The 24,755-nt window shown below is 33.7% G+C and overlaps 3 protein-coding genes across 4 annotated transcripts; 1 reads left to right on the top strand and 2 right to left on the bottom strand.

The window, feature by feature from the left end:
* Positions 1-571: 571 nt before the first annotated feature.
* On the bottom strand, positions 572-5,101 carry LOC101202958 (ABC transporter B family member 7). Its single transcript, XM_031881209.1, is given in 5 exon segments — positions 572-2,182; positions 2,791-3,221; positions 3,298-3,641; positions 4,336-4,638; positions 4,640-5,101. Coding segments are annotated over 5 exon segments (2,910 nt in total). The 5' UTR covers positions 5,000-5,101; the 3' UTR covers positions 572-710.
* Positions 5,102-13,130: 8,029 nt separating this feature from the next.
* On the bottom strand, positions 13,131-17,416 carry LOC101208997 (SUMO-conjugating enzyme SCE1). The gene is made up of 5 exons (XM_004151812.3): positions 16,940-17,416; positions 16,781-16,864; positions 15,097-15,249; positions 14,899-15,012; positions 13,131-13,538 (listed from the first exon to the last, which is right to left on the bottom strand). Exons 1-5 carry the CDS (start codon positions 17,006-17,008, stop codon positions 13,476-13,478), a joined length of 483 nt encoding a protein of 160 aa, XP_004151860.1. The 5' UTR covers positions 17,009-17,416; the 3' UTR covers positions 13,131-13,475.
* A 1,452-nt stretch (positions 17,417-18,868) lies between these two features.
* Positions 18,869-23,245, top strand: LOC101209241 (probable 2-oxoglutarate-dependent dioxygenase At3g50210). 2 transcript variants are annotated; one of them, XM_004151813.3, is made up of 12 exons: positions 18,869-19,151; positions 19,350-19,465; positions 20,733-20,851; positions 20,955-21,018; positions 21,144-21,211; positions 21,797-21,855; positions 21,949-22,114; positions 22,242-22,261; positions 22,365-22,411; positions 22,531-22,611; positions 22,686-22,775; positions 22,881-23,245. In XM_004151813.3, the coding sequence occupies exons 1-12, from the start codon at positions 19,118-19,120 to the stop codon at positions 23,004-23,006; spliced, it is 990 nt and encodes a 329-aa protein (XP_004151861.3). In that variant the 5' UTR covers positions 18,869-19,117; the 3' UTR covers positions 23,007-23,245. The 2 variants fall into 2 exon arrangements, with proteins under 2 accessions (XP_004151861.3, XP_031736851.1); XM_031880991.1 differs by lacking the exons at positions 18,869-19,151; positions 19,350-19,465 and adding an exon at positions 19,981-20,121.
* Positions 23,246-24,755: the final 1,510 nt, after the last annotated feature.

Below are 24,755 nucleotides of genomic sequence, written 5' to 3'. Positions count from 1 at the left end.
ACACATATTGATCATTTGAGAGGACCGGAATTGTCAAATCTTCCCATCCTAAGTTATACTTAATAAGACCTTTTCAAAAAAAGAATATATAAGGTGTAATTATAGATATAAATGCAACCTAATCCAAACTTAAATGGCTAAAAGTTATTTTTCTAAGTTTTTTATTCATGAAAAAATTGTCTTATGCGATATCAGATAATTTTAAACAGAATACATACCTAATTAAATTGAAAACTATAACATTGGCCATCGTTTTGAGATAAAAAGTTGGTTTGTAATGACTTTTAGTGTTTTAACATGTAAAAAAAAAAAATACTTTTTAAATACTTGAAAAGACAATCTAAATATATAACTTTAACGTTAGAATACAATGCGGTAAATTCACCACGGAAAAATCACACAACTTTGCTAGAACTAGAATGCATGTAAATCATTTTATTCTTATATTACACAACAAACTACATTGTTACAATTGATCTAATCAAAACACAAAAAATCCTATGTACCAATTACTCCTAAACAATCCAATATTTTTGCAAATCAATATATATCATAATGATTTAGACACTACTTCCAAAACCTCCATTTTGGTCCATGTACTCTCACTTTTAGTTCTATTATCCATCATTGTAATTTCAAAACATCCATTGTGTACTTCCTTTTTATACAAAGATATTACTCCTACATCCTACTTTTAATGATTTAAGATATTAATCTTCAACAAGGCTCTGTATCCTAAAGAGTTTTGAGTACACTCCATCAGGAGTTGTCAATAAAGTGGCATGTGAACCAATCTCCACAACCTCACCTCTGTCCATAACTACAATAACATCTGAGTTTGACACAGTAGAGAGTCTATGAGCAACTGTTATCTGGGTAGTTCTAGAGCCATTGTTCCCGTTTATTGACTCCAAAGCACGAACCAAAATTCTTTCAGATTCAATATCTAATGCACTAGTTGGTTCATCCAATAGCAAAATTGCTGGCTTCTTCAAAAGTGTTCTAGCAATGGCTATTCTTTGCTTTTGTCCTCCTGATAGTTGGCAACCTTTTTCTCCAACAATTGTATCATATCCATCAGGCAAAGAACTTACAAATTGATGTATGTTAGCCTCTTTTGACACCTTCAAAACTTCAGCTTCAGACACTTGATCACTTCCATAGCAAATATTATATCTGATAGATGAGCTAAATAGAACTGGCTCTTGTTGGACTAATCCTATTTGTCTCCTCAATGTTCTTAGATTGTATTCTTTTATATCTTTTCCATCAATAAGGATATTACCTTTTTCAGGGTCATAAAATCTTAGCAAAAGTGCCAAAACAGAGGATTTTCCTGCCCCACTTGGTCCTATGAGTGCAACATCTGATCCTGCTTTGATTTGTAAGCTGAAGTTTTTAAGAACAATGACTTCTGGCCTTGAAGGATATTTGAAGTTTACAGTTTGAAAATCAATTCTCCCTTCAATTTTATCTGTTGTTTCACCTTTTGGTATTTCAGGTTCAATCAGTGTTCTTCTATCAAGTGTGTGGAATGCTGGAGTTAATATGTCGATGGCTTTGATGACGGCTGGAATTAATGTCCACAATTCAGTGATTGAGGGTACTGTGAGGGAGAAAATTTGGTATGATCTTATACCATCTTCAAAAGATGCTTGTCTCTTGCTAACCAAAATTGTTGTGTACCACAAAGCAATGGCATTTGAAATGTTCCATAAGCAAAGAGAGACGCCGTAAATGATTCCGTACTTTATACTCTCTCTCTTACCTTTTCTCATTGGTTCTTCTAGTGAAATTCTTGCTCTTTTCATTATTTGTTCTTCATGACAGAAAGAAGCAATAGTTCTTATGTTGGTTGCTGATTCTGAGGCTAATGAAACAAGTTCATGATGAACATCAGCAGAATCTCTTGAAAATCCTTTGGCATACTTGGCTTGTATTAGGCCACCAATGAAATGGAAAGGCATGACAGCCCAAGCAACTAGAGCCATTCTCCAGTTGATGATAAAACTCACTATTGTGGCAATGAGAATGGAGGAGATGCATTGTACAATGACAGACATTCGATCGGCTATTACGGTTTTTATGACGGAAGTGGTGTTCATTATCTTTGATGTAAGTAAACCAACGTTGTTTTCAGGTTTGTCAAACCAAGCTACTTCATTGCGGAGTACAACTGAAATAGTTCATCAAATTAGTTTATACCTTGTTTAATAATCATTTTACCATGTTCGATAACTATTTAATTTTTGAGAATTATGCATGTTTGTTTAAAACTTATTTCATATTTCCTAATTAAACAATTGAAGTTTTAGTGAAATTACAAAATGATAACACATTTTTATTTTTTACTTTTTAGTTTTCAAATTTTGAGCTTTGTGTTTGGAAACACTCCTAAAAAATAGATACAAACCAAAGAAACCATTAGGTAGAACCACAGAAGTAGTGTTTATAAACAAGACCTTGGTTTTTAATTTTTTGTTTTTGAGAACTAAGCCCATAAACATCACTTCCACTTGTTGATTTCAATGTTTTTTCTCTACATTTTAGGAGCATTTTCAAAATCTAAACCAAAATTGAAACAAAAAGAATAGTTTTAAAAAACTTTGTTCGTTTTTAGAACTTCCCTAAGAACTCATACGTTTAAATACAAAATATGAAAACAGATTAAACATGATGTAAAACAAACACAGTTTTAAAAAACAAATGATTATCAAACAGAGTCTCAGCTCGATAATATCATCTTAAACTTTCTATATAAACTAAAAGAGAAGTGTTGCTAAGCAGTACCTGAATATAGAGCTTCTCTGAGGTTTCTCATTGCTTTCTCACCCACCACTCCAAAGAAATAGTGTTGTAATGTGTGAGTAAAAAGTGATAATAATCCCAATAGAGAAAAGATGAGGGAGTATAACCCAACTTTTTGCTTAGCATTTTTTTTATAGTAGGCTACTCCAATTGTTATGATAAAGAATCCAAAGATAGGCTTCGAAATGCCAGACAAAGCTGCAGCCAAAGATCCAAAACTAGTCTTCATAATCTCTATTTTACTCAACCCAAACCAGATTCTAAAGAACATTTCTTTTACTTTCACTTTCTCTTCCTCTTGGCTCATTGAATCTATTTTCGAATTCTCGAGCTCAGGTTTTTCGTCTTGATCAAGATCACTAGATTGAGCTTCTTGATGGGTACTTCCTGGTTCTGACAAAGAATTTGAGTTGCTGGTCCATTTATAAACAAATGATATCAGTTATATTTTAAAGTAAAATTTGCTTTTTTCTAGTATGAAGAACAAACCTTGAGTCTTGAAGTGGTTTGATACTATGGAGGTTGAATAAGTTTCTATAGAATGTGCTTGTTTCTAGCAAGCTTTGGTGTGTTCCTGTCTCTGAAACTCTTCCATCTTCTATGATAGCAATCATATCAGCACCAACAATGGTTGATATTCTGTGGGCAATCAAAATGGTTGTCCTTCCAATTATAGCCTTTTCAAGGGCATCTTGAACCAACCTCTCAGCCTCTGAATCTAATGCACTTGTGGCCTCATCTAGTAAGAGAATTTTTGGATTCTTGAGAATTGCTCTTGCTATAGCTACTCTTTGCTTTTGACCTCCTGACAGTTGAGTTCCCCCTTGTCCAACCTGAAGTTTTTGCCCATATACTAATTATTCATTTTATTGAACTAGATGTTAGAAAAATCATGGCATATTTTAAACACACGGACTTTTTAACTCCACTTTTCGTTTAGCCAAATACTTCATAGGTCACTTGACAAATAGCATCAATTTAATGACTTATTAACTCTTAGACTATAGGCTCCATAACTAAATAACTTCACTCTTTGACCTAAACACCCCTTTCAAGTCTTATGTTTTTGTTGAGAATCCCATGTTGAAAAATCAAGTGACCTCACACTTGTTATAAGATAGATGTGCTACTCTCTCATTATAAATTGGTTTTGAGATAGAATCACATACTATCTGATATAGTATCAAAGCCCATAAAATTCAAACAGATATTCGATCGGTCCAATAAAAAAAGTTGATTCGATTAACAATGGTGAACCCAAAAGAGACACCACCTTAGCGGACCATGCTGAGAATCCCCACGTTGGAAAAATCAAGAAGCCTCACAGTTGTTATCCCCTTTGCCAATTGGTTTTAAGTGAAACTCTATACTATCTATCACCGATAAAAAGTGATATCATTTCCTCCAAAGTACAGGTAGAATTTTCAATCATCTTGAATTATTAAGAAGAGGTGCAACTTAATAATTATTTGGCAGAAAAAATAGTGTACTGATATGTAAGGAAAATTGTTTTGACCCTCATAGTTTTACCTCTGTAGAGTACTGGTTTGGAAGTTCAGATATAAAAGAGTGTGCATTGGCCATAAATGCTGCATTTTCTATCTGTTTATCATCTGCATCAATATTTCCCATTTTGATATTATCCTTAATAGTTCCAGCAAAAAGTGCAGGCTCTTGGGAAACTATTCCAATGTTAGTCCTGAGGAATTTCAGATTCAGATCCTTGGTGTTCTGATGATCTATAAAAATATCACCTGGAGAAAAGTGGTCTTGAGATTGACATGAAAATTGAATTAAAATGAGAGTGAAGAGGAAAAAAAGGGGGTGGTGGAGGCATACCTTGAAGAGGGTCATAGAATCTAGTAATAAGGGAGATGACTGTACTCTTTCCGCACCCGCTGCTACCGACTAAGGCAACGGTTTGGCCTGCTGGAATGGACAAAGAGAAGTCTTGAAAGACGAGTTTCTGAGGACGAGATGGGTAAGCAAAATGGACTTCTCTTATGTCAATGTGTCCTTCAATATGTTTTAATGTGCTCTTCTTCTCTTCTAAACTGTCATTTGTAGCTGGGATCCTTTGAATGACTTGAAAAACTTCCTTCCCTACAACCTTTGCTTGGTTGAATACTTGCATATCTGGTGCAGCATAAGTCAAAGTGCTGCAATCCACCAAAAAAAGATGGTTTTTCATTTAAGTTCTCTTCTGGTAAAGGTTTTGTTTTTAGTTTTCTGTTTTATGAAATTTATATTTGCCTTCTCCTAAATTATGTAATATGGTTAGAAGATTACTCGAAAAGAAACACCTCATTCTTAATCAAATTCTAAAACAAAAGCAAGTTTTTAAGGATTGTTTTTTTTTTTTTACTTTTCAAAACTTGGTTTTTCAAACACTAGTGAAAAATAAATAACACAATAAAAAAATTTATAAGTGAAAATAATGTTCATAACTTAAATTCTCAAACCAAATGGTCATGAGACCTTAGCTTTAAGTTTTTAATTTTGAAAATCAGCTACTACTCCACCTATTTGTTTCTTTGTTTCGATATTTTTCAAAATCCAAGTCAAACTATAAAATGTAATTTAAAAAGACTTACCGTTGTTTTTTAAATTTGGCTAAGAGTTGAAATACTACTTACAAAAACAAGAAAATATCATGTATAGAAAAGGTTGGATAACACGCATAATTTTCAAAAAACTAAAAAACTAAAAATAAAATGGTTATCAAAACGAGTCTGGAACTTGAATATACTCACATTGTTCCAAAGAGAACACTCACAACAGCAGCTATGACGTCCCCTCCACTGGCCTTCCCTGCAGTTACAACAACAGCTCCAATCCATACAATGAGACTCCAACAACAAAAGGTTGCAGTTTGAAACATTCCTATGCCCACTCCCTTCACAAGTGCCTCTTGTTTGCACATTACAGCCTGTTTCTCACATTGCTCTTCAAATGCCTTCATGCTGCCTCTCTCTCCCACAAATGCATACACTGTTCTTATTTGAGATATTGACTGCTCTATACATGTCAGTTAACATTATCAATCTATATGTTAAAAACAAATTAAATTTGCTTACAAACAATCTCTTTGCTTTATTTTCCATAAGTTTTGGTTGTTTCTACGTATAGTTTCTAACTATTGTGGAATGCTCGAGTTCAAGGGGTCTATGAACTAAGAACACGTCTTGATGAAAAGAGTCATGAGAATATGAAAGAAGTAAGTATATATGTTTAAGAAAAGCTTTAAAGGAATTGATAGGCAATTTACACCGACAAGATACACTTTTTTTATGGTTTGATCATAGAAACTCCAAAGTGGCATGAAGTTAGGTGAGTTACTTAATATTTTCTTAAGAAACATGTGAATGAAGAAAAAACATGTCGAAATGATTTGGTATATTAGTTTGTGGTGATAGTTTTCAAAGTAGATGAAAACAAGTAAGAATAATATTGTCATTAATATCATAAATTAAATGTTGGTCTTACATACTTATTTGACGACCATTCTACGAGTAAATGAATGAGATAAAGTATGTGCAAAAGAATGAAAACTTGAAGTTGAGCAATGACTTCCCTAAGTTTATTTATTGAGAAGAATTTTCTAAGTTTGTTTTTTCTGGAGATCCATAAGTGGCCAAATGGAGTATGGTCTTAATTTGGTACGGATGACCATCATAAGTGTTAATGATTTAGATAATGTGTTACAATTCAAAATTCAGAGATGAGTAGAACTTTTCTAAAATTAATAGAAATAACGTTTTTCTTTTCATATTTGTTTGGTATTTTTACCTGTTCAACCAATGATGTAGCTTGAGATTGGCAATCCATTTTGAGAGAGGAAATGACAGTCATCCTCTTATTATAACTGGCTCCAATTGCTAGAACCAATGGTGCAACCAACAAAGTGAGCAAGGACACTTCCCAACAGCTTATAATGGCAATCACAACTCCACAGATGAAAGTCGTCACACTCGATATAAAATGTCCTAACTGCACCCAAACAATCATAAAATATCATGAAAATTAATCAGTGGACCTAAAAGTTTATGTTGATAGGTTATAACAATCGAGAATCAAACTTCAATTTCTGTTTAACTCTAATATCGTGCTAATTAGTTACACTAAATCTAAAAGTTTATATTGGTGAGTTTTATGAAAAGTGTAACCATTTATGAGTGCTTCTAACACTTGAGAGTTGGCAAATTTGTTACCTTTTCTCCAATAGCATCTTGAATAATGCTCAGGTGGCCACTAATTCCGGTGATTATTTTGGGAGTAGTAAGATCTGTGTCAAAAGCACCAATTTCTTGGCACAAGACTGATTGTAGAAATGCAAGTCTTAGACGAGCTGTTTGTCTCTCACTTGCATACATCCAGCACCCAATTTCTAGATAGAGAAAAATGTAAGGATATATCTGTGAAGATATAGAATTTATTGAAATGTTGAAGGAAGAAGGGGCTTTTACCAAGTATTCCTGCTGGCAAAGTGGCTATGGACATGTACCATACAAATGGAACCACCTGCCCAAAACAAAATAATCTTCACTTAGAGAATGGATGATCATTGGTTCATCAACACAGATTTTGGGCTCAAACTGACACACACACAACATGTGTTTTGGTTTAATACTCTTCCAAGCCATTCAATTAGCTATCAAACTTTCTAATCCTAATGTGTTAACATGTAGCAACAACACATGGAGAACAATCTCAAACACAAACAAATCATAGATAAAAGATATTTGAGTTAAATGGCATGCATGGAACAATTTTTTCTTAATACTATTATTTTTAAACTATATCAACTTCTAACAATTTGTAATTTTACTAAGGATACCAACCATACTAGTGAATCAAGGAAACCATATTAGTAAATTAAGGAAAATTTGTAAAAACTAAATTAAGCTTACAAACAACTTAGACAATTGTTATAATTACGTAAGTTTGAAGGTTTAATTATAACACTTGTATAAGTTTGAGGGTGCATAATTGGTTGAGATGGTGGTTTCAACAATTTGTCGATAAAAATAATCATAGAAAAATGAATGAAAAAATAATAGATATACCTGATAGAGGGCATGAACCATAGCATCAAGGTCAGTAATGTTATTCCCAAATGCATTGAGTGCTTTGCCAAGCAAAAGATACCCAATTGGCTGAGCCATGCCATGAAGAAGTGAACCAAAAGTCCCTAATCCCATTAAAACCCAATCCAAAGAATCACCATAGCTAAGAAGCTTGTGAAATGGCAAAGCATCATCCCTTGTTGTTGACCCATTTTCTTCTTGATTTTTCTCTTCATAACTCATTTCTTCTTTAATTTAATAATTTGCACTTCATAACTAAGTCTCTCTTCTTATACAACTCCCTAACTCAATCACAATAAATGAAGTATAAAATTAAGAAGTGAAAAGTGGTGTGTGAATTAAGTGGCCTTTCTTCTTGTTTCTTTCTTAATGTTGTCTTGTGATGATAATGGACATATATGTATATATAGACTTTACTTAAATATATGACTCAGTTAGTCTAAATTTATAATTATCATTATTATTGTCATTAACTTGAATAGATCTTAAAAACAAGTGGTTATTGGGTTGAAATGATTGATTTAGTATATGTTAGGAAAGGACTAACTATTTTAAAAATACGTTTTTCGTATTATTAAAATTGATTTTGAAGGTCCATTTTAGAATCTCATTTAAACAAAAGCACTAAAATACACAAAATTTATATTTTAAGTAGTTGTGAAAATTCAACAATTATATTAAATTATAGAGAAAATCAAGAATATGGGTACTGAAAATATTTATTTAAGAAAAAACAAAAACAAAGAAAAGAATTTCATTAACAAACAACAGTAAAGTACAGAAAACTGATTCAAGAACATGTATTGAGAACTTGAAGACAAGTGAGAAATAAGTTAAATAACTGATGATGATATAAGCAACTTTTTTTTTAATTTTAATTTTTATCTTTTGTGTTTTGTTCTTTACCACTGCCTTTTGTCTACGTATTTTTTCTGCTTGATCTCTAAAATTAATTTAATTCCGATAATGAAATTGTGGTGTAGATTTTGAAAAGAAAAAAAAAACTTAATTTGATAGATATTTGGGAATAATTTTGTATGTAACAATTTGACTTTGCACCTTCATATTTTGATGAATTTATAGTTCATGAACTAAATTCTGCTACCAAAACAAATTACTAGTTATCTATCAATTTAGAATGTTTTGAATTATTAAGCTACGTTTCATAACTATTTTGTCTTTTCGTTTGTTTATTTATCTACATTTTACCATTTTTTTTTTTAAGAAATCAAATCAAATCAAAATTTGAAATTTGTTTTTGTTTTTGAAATATGATTGAGATTTCAATTATCAAATGAGAACAAAATTTAAAACGATTCGAAAAGCGGTCACATTAGTTAAATCTTTTAACTCAACAAGGTTATATATTCAATTTTTATTTTAAAATTTGTTAATTATTAGTTATGGATGATTAAGCTGATTAACCTTTAATCAGGTTGAAAACTAATTCAGTTAATCAATAATATTACCTCTCTAACCTTTTCAAAGCCTAGTAACAAAAATTTTTAAAAAATATTTTTAATATTTTCATTCCATTAAAGTTAATACTAAAAAAGAGAAACTAAATTCAAATTTAAACTATCCAAAATTTGAATTAAATTATCTATAACTGTGGGTAACCTGATGTTAGTAGGAAACAAAATAATTGCATTATTTTGATATTGATTAAAAATAATAAAATAATGCATGACATGTTTAACCTATCATGAAACTTTAACCTAAACGACATATTTTGTATAATTTCAATTAATCAAAAGCATACATAATTAACTTAAACAAAACAGGAACGTAGGTTTGGAGTATTTTGAAAGTTGAAAGTTGAACAATTGATAACTCTTAAAATAGTAAGACAATACTTGCCAATGTTTAAAGTCCCAAACAATTCTCAAACTACTCTACAAGCTTTTGAAACAATAACGACAATGTTTCAAGATCTTCATGGAAGCTAAAAGGATAGGACTAATCTGATGTCCATTTTAAACTACAAATACAAGTTTTTAAGAATATTTTTAAACTATGAGAAATATTGATCAATCTTACAAAAAATGTTCTGAAAAACTGCTCCTTCAACAATGAGTTGTCTTGTTTTTAAGCTAAGTTGAAGGGTTTTATTATCAGAGCTCATAATCATATTGAAATTAATACAAAGTATTTTAGTTTATTTTATGTTTTATGTGTATATAAGAGACATGATAAATATCTGTTAATCCATCCTTAATATTTTAATCGAACTACCCATATATACCAACATATCAATGAGTTTGTTTTAGGTAAATAATCGATAGGATGAAAAATTGATCTATCTACAAGTGTTAGTTTGGTATCATGACTGTCTGTATCTGTAAGTAAAAATCAAAATTAAGTTTGATAAATAAAAAATTGATCCCCTATATAAATTGTATTCAAAATTGTATCTGAATTGAATATAATCGGTCCTTTCCACTTTGTTCCCTTTATTTAATTTTAGAAACAACAAAACCCACAAGCTTAAGCTTAAGCATGTCTGATGTAATATAGAATAAAGCTATGGTTAAACAGCTGTAGTTAGTTAGTAAAACAGTTTAAACTGTTTAAACAGTTAAACTGTTTAACAGTTAAGGCTGTTTCATAAACAGTTATTTCAACTAATTGTAACTACTTACAAATTCTCAATAAATACCCCTTATCTTAGCCATAATTGGCAGAGAATTCATTTTGAGAAATTAAATTCAGACTTGAATTACATCAAGTGGTATCAGAGCAGCCCCGATTCTTGGACGGATGGCTGGCCGGAGAGGAAACAACCCAGCCACGGGGGACGACCGTGCGCAAGAAGAGACGGAGGACACCGCCGCCCTCTCACCAAGGACATCAATGGTTCGCTTGCTGGCCGTCGAAGACTCCTTGGGAGATTTACACCGGAAGATAGACAGAGTCATGGACAACTTTGAACTATTGGCAAGAAGGATGGACGAATTACGGACACCGCCCCGGCTCGAAGCAGAAATGGCAGACGATGGTGAAATCAACAACAGGCGAAGACAACGTGGACGGGGAAACTTCAGAAATCTCCACAACCCGAGATACGCTAACCGAGGAAGGGCTGATTTCAACCCACCACCACAATTATACGCTGACGACGATGATCAAGAAGATTATGACGAATGGCAAAACGCGCAAGATCACGAATCATCAAGTGGAGACGAGCAAAGAAATATTTGGAACGACCACGAAGAATACCGAATGCCCCAAGGGTACAGAGGGCAGGAGGCACGACGAGAAACTTATCATGACTACAAAATGAAAATTGACTTACCAACGTACAACGGCAAGCGCGATATTGAATCTTTCTTGGACTGGATTAAAAATACAGAGAACTTCTTCAACTATATGGATACACCCGAGAGAAAAAAGGTACATTTGGTGGCTCTAAAGTTGAGGGGAGGAGCCTCGGCTTGGTGGGACCAACTAGAAATAAATCGGCAGAAATTCGGCAAACCACCTATCCAATCGTGGGAGAAGATGAAGAAGCTCTTGAAGACACGCTTTCTGCCACCGAACTACGAACAAACATTGTATAATCAATATCAGAATTGCCGCCAAGGGAGCCGAATTGTGGCAGAATATATTGAAGAATTCCACAGATTGAGCGCAAGAACCAATCTGAGTGAGAACGAACAGCATCAGATTGCAAGGTTCATTGGCGGATTACGATTTGATATCAAGGAAAAGGTAAAGTTACAGCCCTTTCGCTTCTTGTCGGAAGCTATTTCTCTTGCGGAGACAGTAGAGGAAATGATCACAGCACGATTGAAGAACTCTAACAGAAAGATTACATGGGAGACGAACTCCACCAAGAAGCAACCTTACAACAGGAGGACGGAGGAACAACCAGCAACATCAGTGGCTGAGAAGGGTAAAGAGTTCGATACTCAAGAGGCAAGCAAAAAGAAAGAAGGAGCAGGCAGGGGGAAGAGTCTAAACAATTACACTCGCCCGTCCTTAGGGAAGTGTTTTCGATGTGGTGAACCTGGCCACTTATCCAACAACTGCCCCCAAAGGAAAACAATAGCACTAGCTGAAGATGAAGGCAGTGATATGAGTAAAGAAAACAAAGAAGATGAAAAAGAAGTATCAAACACCGAGCAAAAGATCAACGACACATTGGTTGAGGTGGAAATGAATCTTCAAACCGTCAAAGAACTTGAAGCGAATAATAAAGAAAATGTGATTCTGGAAGGATTTTCTTCAAAAGTTTATTCTTTTGAAATTGATTCTTTGAAGACGGCTTTAAATGAGATTGAAGGGAACGTCTTTTTTGGGTTTATGGCCGATGGAGAGATTCATCTTTTAGTGGCCATATTTGATTTTTTGTCTCGATTTTATCCCTTCGAACACAATATTTTTGTCCAAAATGTAGGAGGTTGGTTTGGTCATACTCCATTGCACCAGATGGATTTCAACTTTCATGACAAACTCGGGACGAGTTTGATGCTAAGGGGGTGGAATGATGTAATATAGAATAAAGCTATGGTTAAACAGCTGTAGTTAGTTAGTAAAACAGTTTAAACAGTTAAACTGTTTAAACAGTTAAACTGTTTAACAGTTAAGGCTGTTTCATAAACAGTTATTTCAACTAATTGTAACTACTTACAAATTCTCAATAAATACCCCTTATCTTAGCCATAATTGGCAGAGAATTCATTTTGAGAAATTAAATTCAGACTTGAATTACATCAATGTCCTTTGTGAATGACTACTTTTCAAATTCCACTAAGGTCCAAAACTCCCAAATCAAACGGATCTCAGTTCCCTCACTCTTACTAGTAACCATTGGAAGGGTTCAGATGATGATTCGAGTGCGTGCGGGACAAATGTAAATGTAGAAAGCCTATAAATGACTTCTTAGTGTAAAGATAAAAAGGAGGATAACATTGGGGAACGGTGACAATTTCAAGCTAACCACTTGATCGTGTTCTTAAACCGTTTCATGTGTCAATGCAAGCAAAACTCAACAACGGCCACACAAGCGTATTAATTTAGCAAAACCAGATGATTGGACATTAAAAAGTAGTAAAATACCATAAAGAAAAATCATCATCAGAATGTTTCCAAGTCATCATAATTTTCTAGATTTCTACTTCAAAGCGCTGATTGCCACTGCAGCCATTGACAGGAAAATCTAAATAAGTAATGAGCATCCCTGTTATCAAGAGCAATGATGAGGTTATTCAATCAATCTTAAGAGAGAAGACCTACATAAAAAAGGCATTCTTTATAAAAGCAAGTAGCAGTTGATCCATACGTTAAGAAAAAAACCTTTTCTTTCATACACTTTTTAGAGCAAGAAACCACAAGTTCACAATATGAACACAATGCAGCACCAGGCTGTTGACATGTCTACCAATATAAATATTGACATAAGTTGGTTCCATATCTGGGAAACACTAAAGTTTCAGAGATTATCATGACAGTTGAAATGTGCACCACATACCAACGATCTATAAAACGAGTCAGTTTTAAAATGTTGATTCAATCAGTGGCAACTGGCTGCTAATATCATCATAGTACTCAAGAAGTTTAATGGCAACCACAATCAGCTTACACCAAAGGTGGATACTGCTTGGCTTGTTGGCGAACCCTCTTCTTGTACTCAACGGCATCCTGCACAAGAATAAATTCTTCCATTTAACAATAGAAAATCAGAGAAGTCAGACAGGTATCCAATTCCATCACATTCACAAAACTTGTGTTATTACACTCTTCAGCCAGTTAGCTCAAAGGCGTGGTCATACAACCTATAGAACACATCTTGTTCAAGTATACACCTCTGTGCCTCAACAAAAATAACCGCTACCAACCACACAGTCTAGCAGTCAGAAATCTCTTCAAACAGAGTATGGTTCAAGTAATCCCTCCAAATCAAGTGGTTTATAGGTAAGAACCAGAATCATACACCCTTTCCCAGGGACATGACACTGAAACTCACATGACTCATGAGGACATATGAAAGTTGGAAATTGGACGGCCATCCGTCAAGACCCCTTCAGTTTTTCCATTTTGAAAACCAACTATTCTCAAAGTTTCTCTTTCAAGGATCACATGCAGTCTAGAAATGCATATTGTATGCCTCTTTTGTTGTATCTAATCTAGAAACAATTAATATAAAAAATACATAAAATGTTCCCCCTCGAAAATAATTTGCACAAAATTCAAAATCACAGGACCATGTAGATAAGATCATCTGAAAAATTAATTTTTAGAAATAAACAAAAAAAATTAGTGTGCAAAAGTAGACAGCAATGGTTGTAATACTCGAGGAGAATCATCAATTATAGTGGAACAGAATAAGAAAGATGACTAAGGCCCATTTGGTAACCATTTCAACTTTTTGTTTTTGTATTTTATGTTTTTAAAATTGTTTTATTAAAAAAAAACATATACGTTCAATAACTGATTTTGTTTTCTGTTTTGGGAAAACAAAATGTATTTTTTTTTAAGTATCTTTTATTCATTTTCAATTTTCCTTCATAATTTTAAAAGCAAGTTTCTTGGTTAAAGAAAAACAAAAAGGTGAATTAGTTACCAAACACATCTGTTTTTTAAAAATTATTTTTCAAAAACAAAAAATAGAAAACTAATAAGTTGCCAACAAGCCCTAAACCAATCAGGGTAAAGAGGGTAAAGACACAACAGATAATCATATAATTAATTGATTTCTTCTACGCCTTCTCAATTTACTACACCCCACCCTTGACCAACAAATATGTCTCTTAAAACTCCCACACATTAGTAAGCAGGTCAGATGCCAATAGCTGAACATGCTATATGCATGGATTTCTGATTCTCATGCCTTCACACAAAATTGAGAACCAAATGTCGCCATTACCACTCCCAAAATCTTTGAAATCACTAGTTTTACATCTGCAAGCATAGATATATCACTACGGAATACACTTAGCCTACCCTCATGGCCAAGGATTGAGCTTTCCGCTGCCCTATCTAAAAACAAAATATGACATACCTGGATGAAGAGATGATACCCCTCTGTCTGAGCAGGATCAGCAGGGTTTGGTTGATCCAGCAAATCCTGGATTCCAACAAGAATTTGTTTAACTGTTATGGCTGGTCTCCACCCCTACACATGAACAAAGGAAATTCAAGGATAGGACAGGTGATGTTTCAATGAACATACAGACATAAGATTTCATTTACTACTTACACTATCTTCATTGAGAATCGATAGACAGACAGTTCCTGATGGGTACACGTTAGGATGGAAGAAGCCCTGAGGAAATCTACACTTTGGTGGCTTACTTGGGTAGTCTTCACTGAAATTGAGTGTAAGGGGGAAGAAACCACCCTCCCAGTCTGTCTGTAGAAAATTAATGGCTTTGTCAACCTTTTTTTTTCTAAGAATAGCTTTGTCAAGTTTCAATGCTATAGAAAACTTCAAAGAAGTACTTAAGTTGATGAACAAAGTCCACAGATTAATATACATGATAGAAAGAAGGAATATAGACGGGAACATTTTAAAGAACAGCACAAAGTTTAAGAAAAGTGGAAAGCGTAACCCAGAAGTAGAGATTAATAACCAAAGACTTTCCTACTAAAGTATTATGCATGCATACACTGAAAATGCATTGAGAGTCTGAGACCAACTTATGCTCGAGTGAATCTAGTTTCAGTGTAAAAACAGAAACGTTGAGTTTCAAGCAAAGCTCAGGTATAGGTCTGGTAAAGTATACAAAAAAAGGGAAAAGTAAATTCAAGTAAAAATCAAGTCGGGAAGGATCCATTCACATAGACAATAGATGTGATTTCAACAAAGTCATTCACATACTTGATACTAGAACCCAACAAGTATTAATAATTAAACCTTCAAAGTGAGGCTGTCAACGGAAATCCCCAATTACTGTTGATGAAAAGCATGCTACGGCCTAAAATTGTGCTTAAACAACGCACTTGTAGGCCTATTTCAGCTGACAAAGGATAAAATGCATACCTCCTTTCCCTAGTCGCAATTTGGAAATTATTACTTTCCATTTTCTAATAGAATTATACACCAAAATAACTTCTCAGCCTAGATAATTACTCAAGATTTCACTTATTCCATTTCTTTATACTAACATGGTACAGCAGCAAATGGATTATATATTGAAGAACCTGGAATATGGGGAAAATATTTTCAGTTTTGTTATCATAAGAATCTGCATGAAGGTGTCGACTGGACACTGGTCACCATATACTACTTAAAAAAAAGGTTTTAATATAGTACCCAATTTACTTTAAACCTTTCTTCAATTCCTGTATTCAACAAGCTTCATTTGGTGATCAGAGAGTTCAAGTAGTTGGCCAAAAGGAACTTAGAGCCCTGAAATCAAGATAGTTTGCCATGGGAAAGAAGGTTGTCTTTTAGCCATAATACCAGTTGATTGCAAGGATAAAAGCTTCAAAAGACAGGCCAGTTCGTAATCCCAAGTTGAAAAGAAAAGTCCTAGATGCCCCGAACGCCATAACAAGCAAAGAAAAGTGAAATGAAGTTCGAGTACGCAGACACAGGAAGACAGATAGAGTCACAAAGTTTGTTTCATTTTCCCAAATCTAGATTCTAAATATAGTTGAACTAAGAGGTGTCTAGAAGCTTAAATAACTAATACCATCCCGTTAAATCATAGAAATAACATCCTTCATCAAGAACCCAACACAGAGCTCCACAGAGCAAAACAAGAATTAGGGCATGCAAGATTCAGAACATGGGAAGAGTCCATGTCGCAATTTAGGCATCAACTGCAATACATCCAAAGCAACAATCAAGCCATAAATCAAAACCCCAATACAAAACACATCCACGAAATTGCAAGGAAAAAAAGAAAAAAAGAAAAAGAAAAAGAAAAAAACCATACCCCAACTTTCCCAGGAATAATGCAATGCCAAATCATCAAATTCACAGTCCCATCAGGCATCGTCTCCGGTTTGGCAACAAAACCCTAAAAAAAGAAAAGAAAAATCAAAACAAAAACAAGGGTCTTTCCCCGAAAAGAGAAGAGAGAACGAAAACGGACATGGGGATGATTCTTTCGCCAGGACTTCCGCTCCTCCGCAAGGCGACCGCGTGCAATACCCCCGGACATGGCTGTGTATAAGAAGAAAGTAAAGAAACCCAAGAACAGGTGTTGGAGCCCTGAAACGTAAATCGGAAATGGGCGATCGTAGCGCAGACAGAAAGAGAGAAAGAGAAGAAGCGTGTAAGAGGAGAGTTTAATAGAAAGAAAAAGGTAGTGGAAGGAGCAGTGGGGGAGAATCGGAGGTTGAACGAAACGTACGGCTGAGATTGGAAGAATGGAGCATAAAATTGTCAAGATTATGTTTCTGAATTTGGATAAATATCGAGGGGAAATTAAATTGGGAGATGATGATGGGGGTTGGGGTTGGGGTTGGGGTTTCAAAAGTCAAATCAGAATCTGTGAGTTTTTTCTTTTTCTTTTTCTTTAAGAATTTGTGTGGTGAATTACGGAAATTTCGCTTGAGAATCACGCCAATTCTTGAAATAGAGTGGGAGACTTTAGTACGTTCTCTTTCATCTCAGGGCGCCGCTTGTTTTCTTCCAAATTCGGATGCCAATGCTTCACATTTTCCTTTCTAGAAGCCTTTTCAATTTTACCAACACTTCTTCATTCATTATTAACTATCAATTACATAAAACCTCCATCTCATTAGCTCATCGGTCTTATGCTCTCCTATCACTCAATATTCCATCTTATATATAAACCTACTCTACTCACCTTTTTCTTTACTACCAATAAGTATCATTGTGGTAGGTGATATGTGTATATGTAATTAAATGGAAGGGTAATGGTGTAAAATGTGAATTAGAAAAAAAAAAAAAATCATGTTTCTATAGGTTATTCAAAACTCTCAAGACTAAGGATATCCTATATTTCTGCGTGTTAATTCTGATATCCACTCTATCAATGAAACAAAAATGGCTTAAAGAACTTCGTATATGTCTATTTAGTCATTTGAAAACAAGAGATTTGTTGGAAATTAAAGTCTTATTTTTTTCCATCGCACCAAGTTCTTCAATCATAACATTTCTCCAATTTTCAGATTCATAGCTTGGTAAAAATTTAGTAATTATGATGCATATTCAGCAAGTCACAAGCATTACTTACTCATAATTACTGAAAATAACCTAAAAAGAAGTCATTATTGATGAAGATATAACCAAAACAAAAGGGGACAAAGAGAGCCACGTGATCACATACTTGTGCAACAGATGATGCATAATCTCCTAGTTTGGGGTGCCCAGACACGATTATGTCACAATTATGCGCCAAAAGATACACAATCAAGCTTGAGATATGCAGTACCTCATGTAGTGCAATTTTGTTTTGGTCTCATCTTAGTTTATGTAACTTTGTTTTAGCTACCTCTTTCTTTTCATATGTTTTCTTGTGTTATTTCAAATGATACTTATAAGTTGAGCAAATGTTAAAACATATTTACTTTTACAAGACCTCACAAAGTTTAAAATTAGGTCATTAATTCAATTATAACCTAAAAATGACCTATTTGATTTCATTTGTTGTTTAACAATCATAATCAAATGTGGGATCCACAACCTCTAAATTCATACTAACATACACAATTTAATTGGAAAACTGAGGTCAATCAATCAAGTAGCATATTAACGTTTTTGTCCGTTTTAAACGATTTTCCAATTTTTCCTTATATACCCTTACCATTATCTTTAATTACTACTACCATAGTAGAAAAATTGTATATGAATCTATCACAACTACTATTATCGACAAACATATCGTTATTAATTATCATTAGATAATAATAATAACGATAAGAAGTATCAAATACAAAGTAACGAACATGACTAGAAGAAATTGAATCATAGTTATTACGATAGATTCATGAATGAAAACACGTTACAAATGCACCCATTTTAAAGGTGGATTAGTAAACAGTGGGTTACATCATTTATGATATTTTATGTTTTGGTACTATTAATTCCAAATAATTTGTATACAAAATTTGTGTTCTAACCCTTCCGGGTGAGATTCAGCAACGACGAATGTCTGCATAACTCCGACCCCTGTCTGGACGGAGCAGCCTTGCCGGTCTTTACTGTTCATCTGTAAATAAACCTATCTACGAACCTCAAACAAAATCATCCGATTTCTCTTTCGTACTTATTCAATTCAAGACTAAATCATCAATCCTCACTCATGCCTACCGACTTCACATCCTTTCCCGTAATCGGTAATCACACCCTAATTACTTCCTCACCTTTTCAATTTTAGTTTCATGTTCTTTTGCAATTTCTGAATCATGGGTTTTGGTTGGTTTCGTAAAAGAAGATTCAAAATGGCGAGGAAGTAAAAGGGACTTGCAATTCCTCCTTGGAATTTCAAAATTTTAGTTCTTTTTCTAATTAATTCAAACCCTTTTTTTGTTCAGATGTTGGCCCTCTTATGGAAAAGAGAGATGATCCCAAAATGGGAGAGGATGCAAGTGTAATTGAAGTTGTTAAGCAATTAGATCAAGCTTGTAGAGAGACTGGCTTCTTTTATGCGGTATTTCTATTGCCCCCTTCCTCTCTTTCGAAGTGATGAATTATCATTTGATGTTGCTGGTAGCTACTGGTCTCTTCTTTGTAATTAATGTTCTAAGGAACTTATTCTACATAGTACTTTTCTTGCTGTGTCAAATTAGGAATCTATTGGCCCACACAAAGTAAAGTTGTTGAAATTACTTTGATTTAGCACTTGGTTTTTACCTCCAATAATTAATCTACCCACTCCTAAAAACCAATTTCTGCTTGATTTTAATGTCTATTTCCTCCCAACTACCACCATTAAGACTACCTCTCCCTCCTGGCCAAGCTTTTCCATTGTTGATGAGGTCTTCACTTGCGACTATTTAGGGATTTAGTACATGTTTGGGAGTCATAGTTTAAAATCAGTCGTTTCAAGTTGAAAATCACACAAAATTGGTTTTGATTAATTAAAAACAGTGATTTAAATCATTTTAAAATACTCCCAAACATGTCTTTAAATTCCACTCTTGACCCAACTTTTAATGCTCCTAAAGTTTGTTGTTTATAAAACGAAATAAAAGATGAATGTTGAAGTCACATAATGACAAGATCCCCAAGTGACATTTCCTGTGCACCAGTGTGATTAGTGAAGTCATTCACAACCACTGATGAAAGATTCCTCAAAAAGTCAAGGTAAGACTACCATTTCTCTGGTGCTCGGTTAGCGCTGAGGTAGAGATCCACCTGATTTCTGGAAGTAAGAATAATGTTGGATCTCAAATTAGACCCAAGTAAATGGTCCATTAATCTGTATCAAATTTCTAGGCAGCTTCATGAACTTCGTATTCGAGCACCATTTGATTTTTCATAGGAAAATTCAATTACATCAAGATCATCTGATATGACTTGTGAGTCAATTTTGCATAGTCTACCCCTCCAAGCCCGAATAAATTTTCACTTCTAGAAGTTGAGTTAACTTGGTCTACCATATTAAACTATTAACTTAGAAGAGATTGATAGTGTAGATGTTTAATATTTTAAGGATAATCATCTAAAGTTATGAGTAAAATACTTGTGCCATTTGAAAATTTTCAAGAAAAGAAATTCTAAAAGGTCTTGGCTAGCTGTACTGAGAATAATTAATAACATCCTTATTTCTCAAAACATGAAGTTTTCTGTCCAGTTCTAATACTTTTTGGTATGATAATATAACCATTCTTTAAAGTATTCATCCTTTTCTTTTCACTTCTAACACAAATATGTTGACATGAAATTTGACAAAAAAATGTCTTGTGATTTATCAGAAGGGCCATGGTATTTCTGAATCCCTCCTTAGTGAGGTAAAGAAAGTGACACGCATGTTTTTCCAACTTCCTTATGAAGAAAAAATTAAAATCAAGTTGACTCCAGACAGTGGATACAGGTTTGTTGAAGAGAATAGGATGTTATTTCTCACACATGTAAACAGCCAAATTTTCTGTTGATAATTTCAAGAAGCCAATGCGCATTTAAAATTTTATATGCAGAGGATATCAAAGAGTAGGGGAAAACATAACCAAAGGAGTTCCAGATATGCATGAAGCTATAGACGTGAGTTTGTCTTCATCTATTGAACAAGTTGCTGATATTAACTTTCCATGTCATAATGGAAGCCATCTATTCCTGTATTTTGAATTTCTAAACTTCTGTGTCTTCATGTTTGCAATTGTATACAGTGCTATAGGGAATTTAAACCAGGAACGTATGGAACTCTTGGCAAAACTATGGAGGGTAGTAACCAATGGTAAGCATAATTTATGGATTTCAAAATGTAGATTCAATCCTTGGTGGTTACCTACCTAGTATTTTCACCTAATGTTGTAGGGTCAAGCGAGTTGTCTCATGATACTCGAGGAGTGTGTAAGTTGACCCGGACACTAACAAATTAAAGAAAACATAGATTTAATCAATTTGTTGTTAGTTGCCAGTTTCAATGCCTCTTCCAGTGATTCCATTTTACTATCAACATATTTCTTCCATATTTTAGGGAATGTTTGGGGGACATTTAGCCCACTTCCATTGAGTGAAGTTAATAAGTCTTGGGGTCATACGTTGGAGTTAGTAAGTTTGTGTTTAGGATGCAAAGTTGTAAGGTTGAGTTCCTCTATAATTGTAAAAAGTAGATTAAGAAGGTAAGTAGTGGTAGAAGGGAAGATAAAGTTCCTTGGTAAATGTGAATAGTATAAAAAATGGAAAATGGAGTTATTCGATAAAATTGTAAGTCTAACAGAGTTAAATTGTTTACACCAACTTAAGGAGATGGTGAATCAAACACTTATAGTATTGAGATGGATTCAATCTGAGATTGTTCTTATTTGTATGGATATAGGCCACTTGATCCTCCCAACTTCAAGCAACTGATGGAAGAATATATCAACCTCTGCACAGGCAAAGTTTCTTTGTTAGCTCCCCCAACCCAACCCAACCCAAAAAGGAAAAAAAAATATAGATTCTTACTTGTCAATTCTAATATGTTATCAGATGTTTCAAGAAATATTATGCGCGGAATCGCTTTAGCATTGGGTGGATCCCCATATGAATTCGAGGGAGATAGAGCTGGAAATTCATTTTGGGTTACGCGTCTTATTGGTTATCCTGGAATCTCCTCTTTGAAGGCCTCTGATGTCCCAGAAAATGACATTGGATGGTAATTTGCAGCTTCAGTAGTTTTTTCTACCTATATATCTTCAGGATCTAATGCTTTTGTGTTTCTTTGGCTCTTGTTCTTTTCCCATCCTTTCATTTTCAACTTTTCACCATTGAGCAACATCCAGCGGGGCTCACACCGACTATGGTAAAAAGAATACTTAGAGGGAAAAAAAAGCCTTTTAAATCATGACTGAGTTTAAAAAATCTGTTTATTTGATTACATAGTACTAAATATCAGTCCTTGATAGGTTTGTTGACATTGGTTAATCAGGATGATGATATTACTGCACTTCAGGTAAAGATTGAAACAATCAACAATCATCAAAATGATTTTGGTGTTGCTTCTTTTCTTTCCTCCCTATCTTCTCCTGCTTCAGTTATTGCTTTATAAACTGATGGATAAGTTGGTGAAAGGTGAGAAACTTATCTGGAGAATGGATATCAGCTCCACCAATTGCTGGAAGTTTTGTTTGTAACATTGGTGACATGCTCAAGGTACAGGATCGCGTTTGAATATCTCAGTTCAAATTAATTGGATATTTTGATTGAAAAACTTTTGGAATTTGTAGATCTACTCAAATGGGCTGTACGAGTCAACTTTACATCGAGTTATCAACAAATCTTTGAAATATAGAGTTTGTGTAGCATATTTCTATGAGGTCTCTTCCTCTTTCTCTCTGTTCCTTCTATCCACTACAGTAATCCCTCTCTTTCTTCTGCTTTTCATTAATGTATATGAACTTGCTGTTGTTCTGTAAAAACAGACAAACTTTGACACAGCTGTAGAGCCTTTGGAAATTTGCAAGAATAGAACAGGAGGAGAATCAAAATTCAAGAGAGCTGTCTATGGGGAACATCTGGTTAGCAAAGTCCTCACAAATTTTGTTTGAGGGTTCAAAACTGCAATCCTTTGATCTCTATCTTCGTATTTGTATTTCTGTTTGTTTATTATGTGGAGATGTGCAATACTGAAGCTTGTAGTTGATTTTTGTTGTCAACTTACTGTTATGTATTAAAATTTGTTTTCGATTCTTTACCGTTTATGGCCCCATGGGAGAAGGTTCATAATTTATTCTATTTGAACTTTTTCTTATATTGGAAGAAAAGTTGTGCTAATGTTCTCCAATTATCATACTTTTTTAAAAGAGAAGAAAACTTTTGATTTTGTAAGATGTATTTGCTTATTATTATTGTCTTTTTCTTTCCTTTTCTTTCTGTTCAAAACTTTTTTTTTTTTTTGTAGCTTTAGCGATGCAAACACATGGTTGAGCCAAAAATTTGTTGAATGAGATAAGAAAATTTGTACGAAGTAAATGTTATATCGCGCCGTTGAATATTTAGAAATTGTGTTAAAAGAAAATGAGAAGTTCCATTAGTATTGAGGAGATGACATTAGACGACACTTTTAGTATACCTGTACTGAAGCAATATCTTTACCATTATCATTTGGTGAATCCGTTAATAATTTGCTGAAGAAAATTTATAAACTTCATACCCTTGATAAACCTTTTAAGTTAAAATGTCCTTAGTGTCAATATGTCTATATACATAAATAGATGAAAATTGTTAATATATTAGTTCAAAATGTTGCCTACTTTTAGAAGTTGCATCAACACTGTTTTGAGCTTAAAAAAAGTTGAGAAGATACACTTACCACTACACCTCATTTCACCTTCCTGTTGGAATCTCTCTCGTGCTTCGATCTATAATCTTAATACTCACTCTTCTTCAACACCCTTTTACTATACTCTTATTCATCAATTTCGAAACCAACCCTCTTAAATGCATTTAGATTATAGCAAAACGAAAGAAGAATATATGAAACCCAATAAAGGATTTTAAAGATAAAAACGTTGTAAATAAGTTCTTTTTTTAAAAAAAATAATTATCTGAAATTAAATACACAAAAAGAGACATTTTGTAAATTAGTAATCCATGTAAGTTAGTACTTCAAATTAAATACACAAAAAAGAGAGTCGAGACTTTGAGTAACAAATTTGAGAATATTTGAAAAGTTGAAGGACATTTAGTAATTAAATTACAAAATTTTGGAAGTCGAAGGTTTTAGGGTTTGAAGTAAACAACATCAGAAGGTTTTACCCATTCCAATCCTAAATAATTGCTAGTTAAAAAACTATTTTGAAAGAACATGATTGAACATTAATGAAAAGTTTGATCACGTATGTGCACATACTTGCTCTTACAAAGTTCAAGCATAATCTGTTCAGAGCCAACTTAACTACAACTTTGAAGAGATGGGCCAACCGTGATCTTTTTTTAAAAAAAAAAAATAGAAACGAAAAGAGAGAATATATTAGTACAAGAAATCTCTCTTATGATAATGAAAATAAAAAGGATAAGATAGAGGAACAAAAAGGAAGATCAGAAATCACAGGAATTGAAAACATGTGCAAGAAACAAAATCCAAAAATCTATCGAAAGAACAGACTGTCTCTGAGAAGTCGACTATTGTGCTCACTCCAAAGTGTCCAAAAGAAACTCCAAACATGCGATAAATAAACTGTTCATAAGAATCAAGTTGCATAGCGTACGATCTTTACTTTTCTTATTCAATTAGGATGAAGATTGTTTGACCCAGTAGTGTTCGATCATACAAAGATCAATGTGAAATATAAGTA

Source organism: Cucumis sativus, chromosome 2 (genome assembly GCF_000004075.3).
Source record: "Cucumis sativus cultivar 9930 chromosome 2, Cucumber_9930_V3, whole genome shotgun sequence".
NCBI classification, from domain to species: Eukaryota; Viridiplantae; Streptophyta; class Magnoliopsida; order Cucurbitales; family Cucurbitaceae; genus Cucumis; species Cucumis sativus.
This window is presented reverse-complemented; position numbering and strand designations above follow the sequence as displayed.

Bases quoted from the DNA above. Each gene is read 5' to 3' on its own strand.
- LOC101208997 (XM_004151812.3), bottom strand. From the start codon at position 17,008: ATGTCCGGGGGTATTGCACGCGGTCGCCTTGCGGAGGAGCGGAAGTCC. The intron at 15,250-16,780 runs GTATGGTTTTTT...AATTTTCTACAG, and splicing joins TTATTCCTGGGAAAGTTGGG to ACAGACTGGGAGGGTGGTTT. The intron at 13,539-14,898 runs GTATGTCATATT...ATTCTTGTGCAG, and splicing joins GGTATCATCTCTTCATCCAG to GATGCCGTTGAGTACAAGAA.
- LOC101209241 (XM_004151813.3), top strand. From the start codon at position 19,118: ATGCCTACCGACTTCACATCCTTTCCCGTAATCG. The intron at 19,152-19,349 runs GTAATCACACCC...TTTTTTGTTCAG, and splicing joins CACATCCTTTCCCGTAATCG to ATGTTGGCCCTCTTATGGAA. The intron at 22,412-22,530 runs GTAAAGATTGAA...AGTTGGTGAAAG, and splicing joins ATGATATTACTGCACTTCAG to GTGAGAAACTTATCTGGAGA.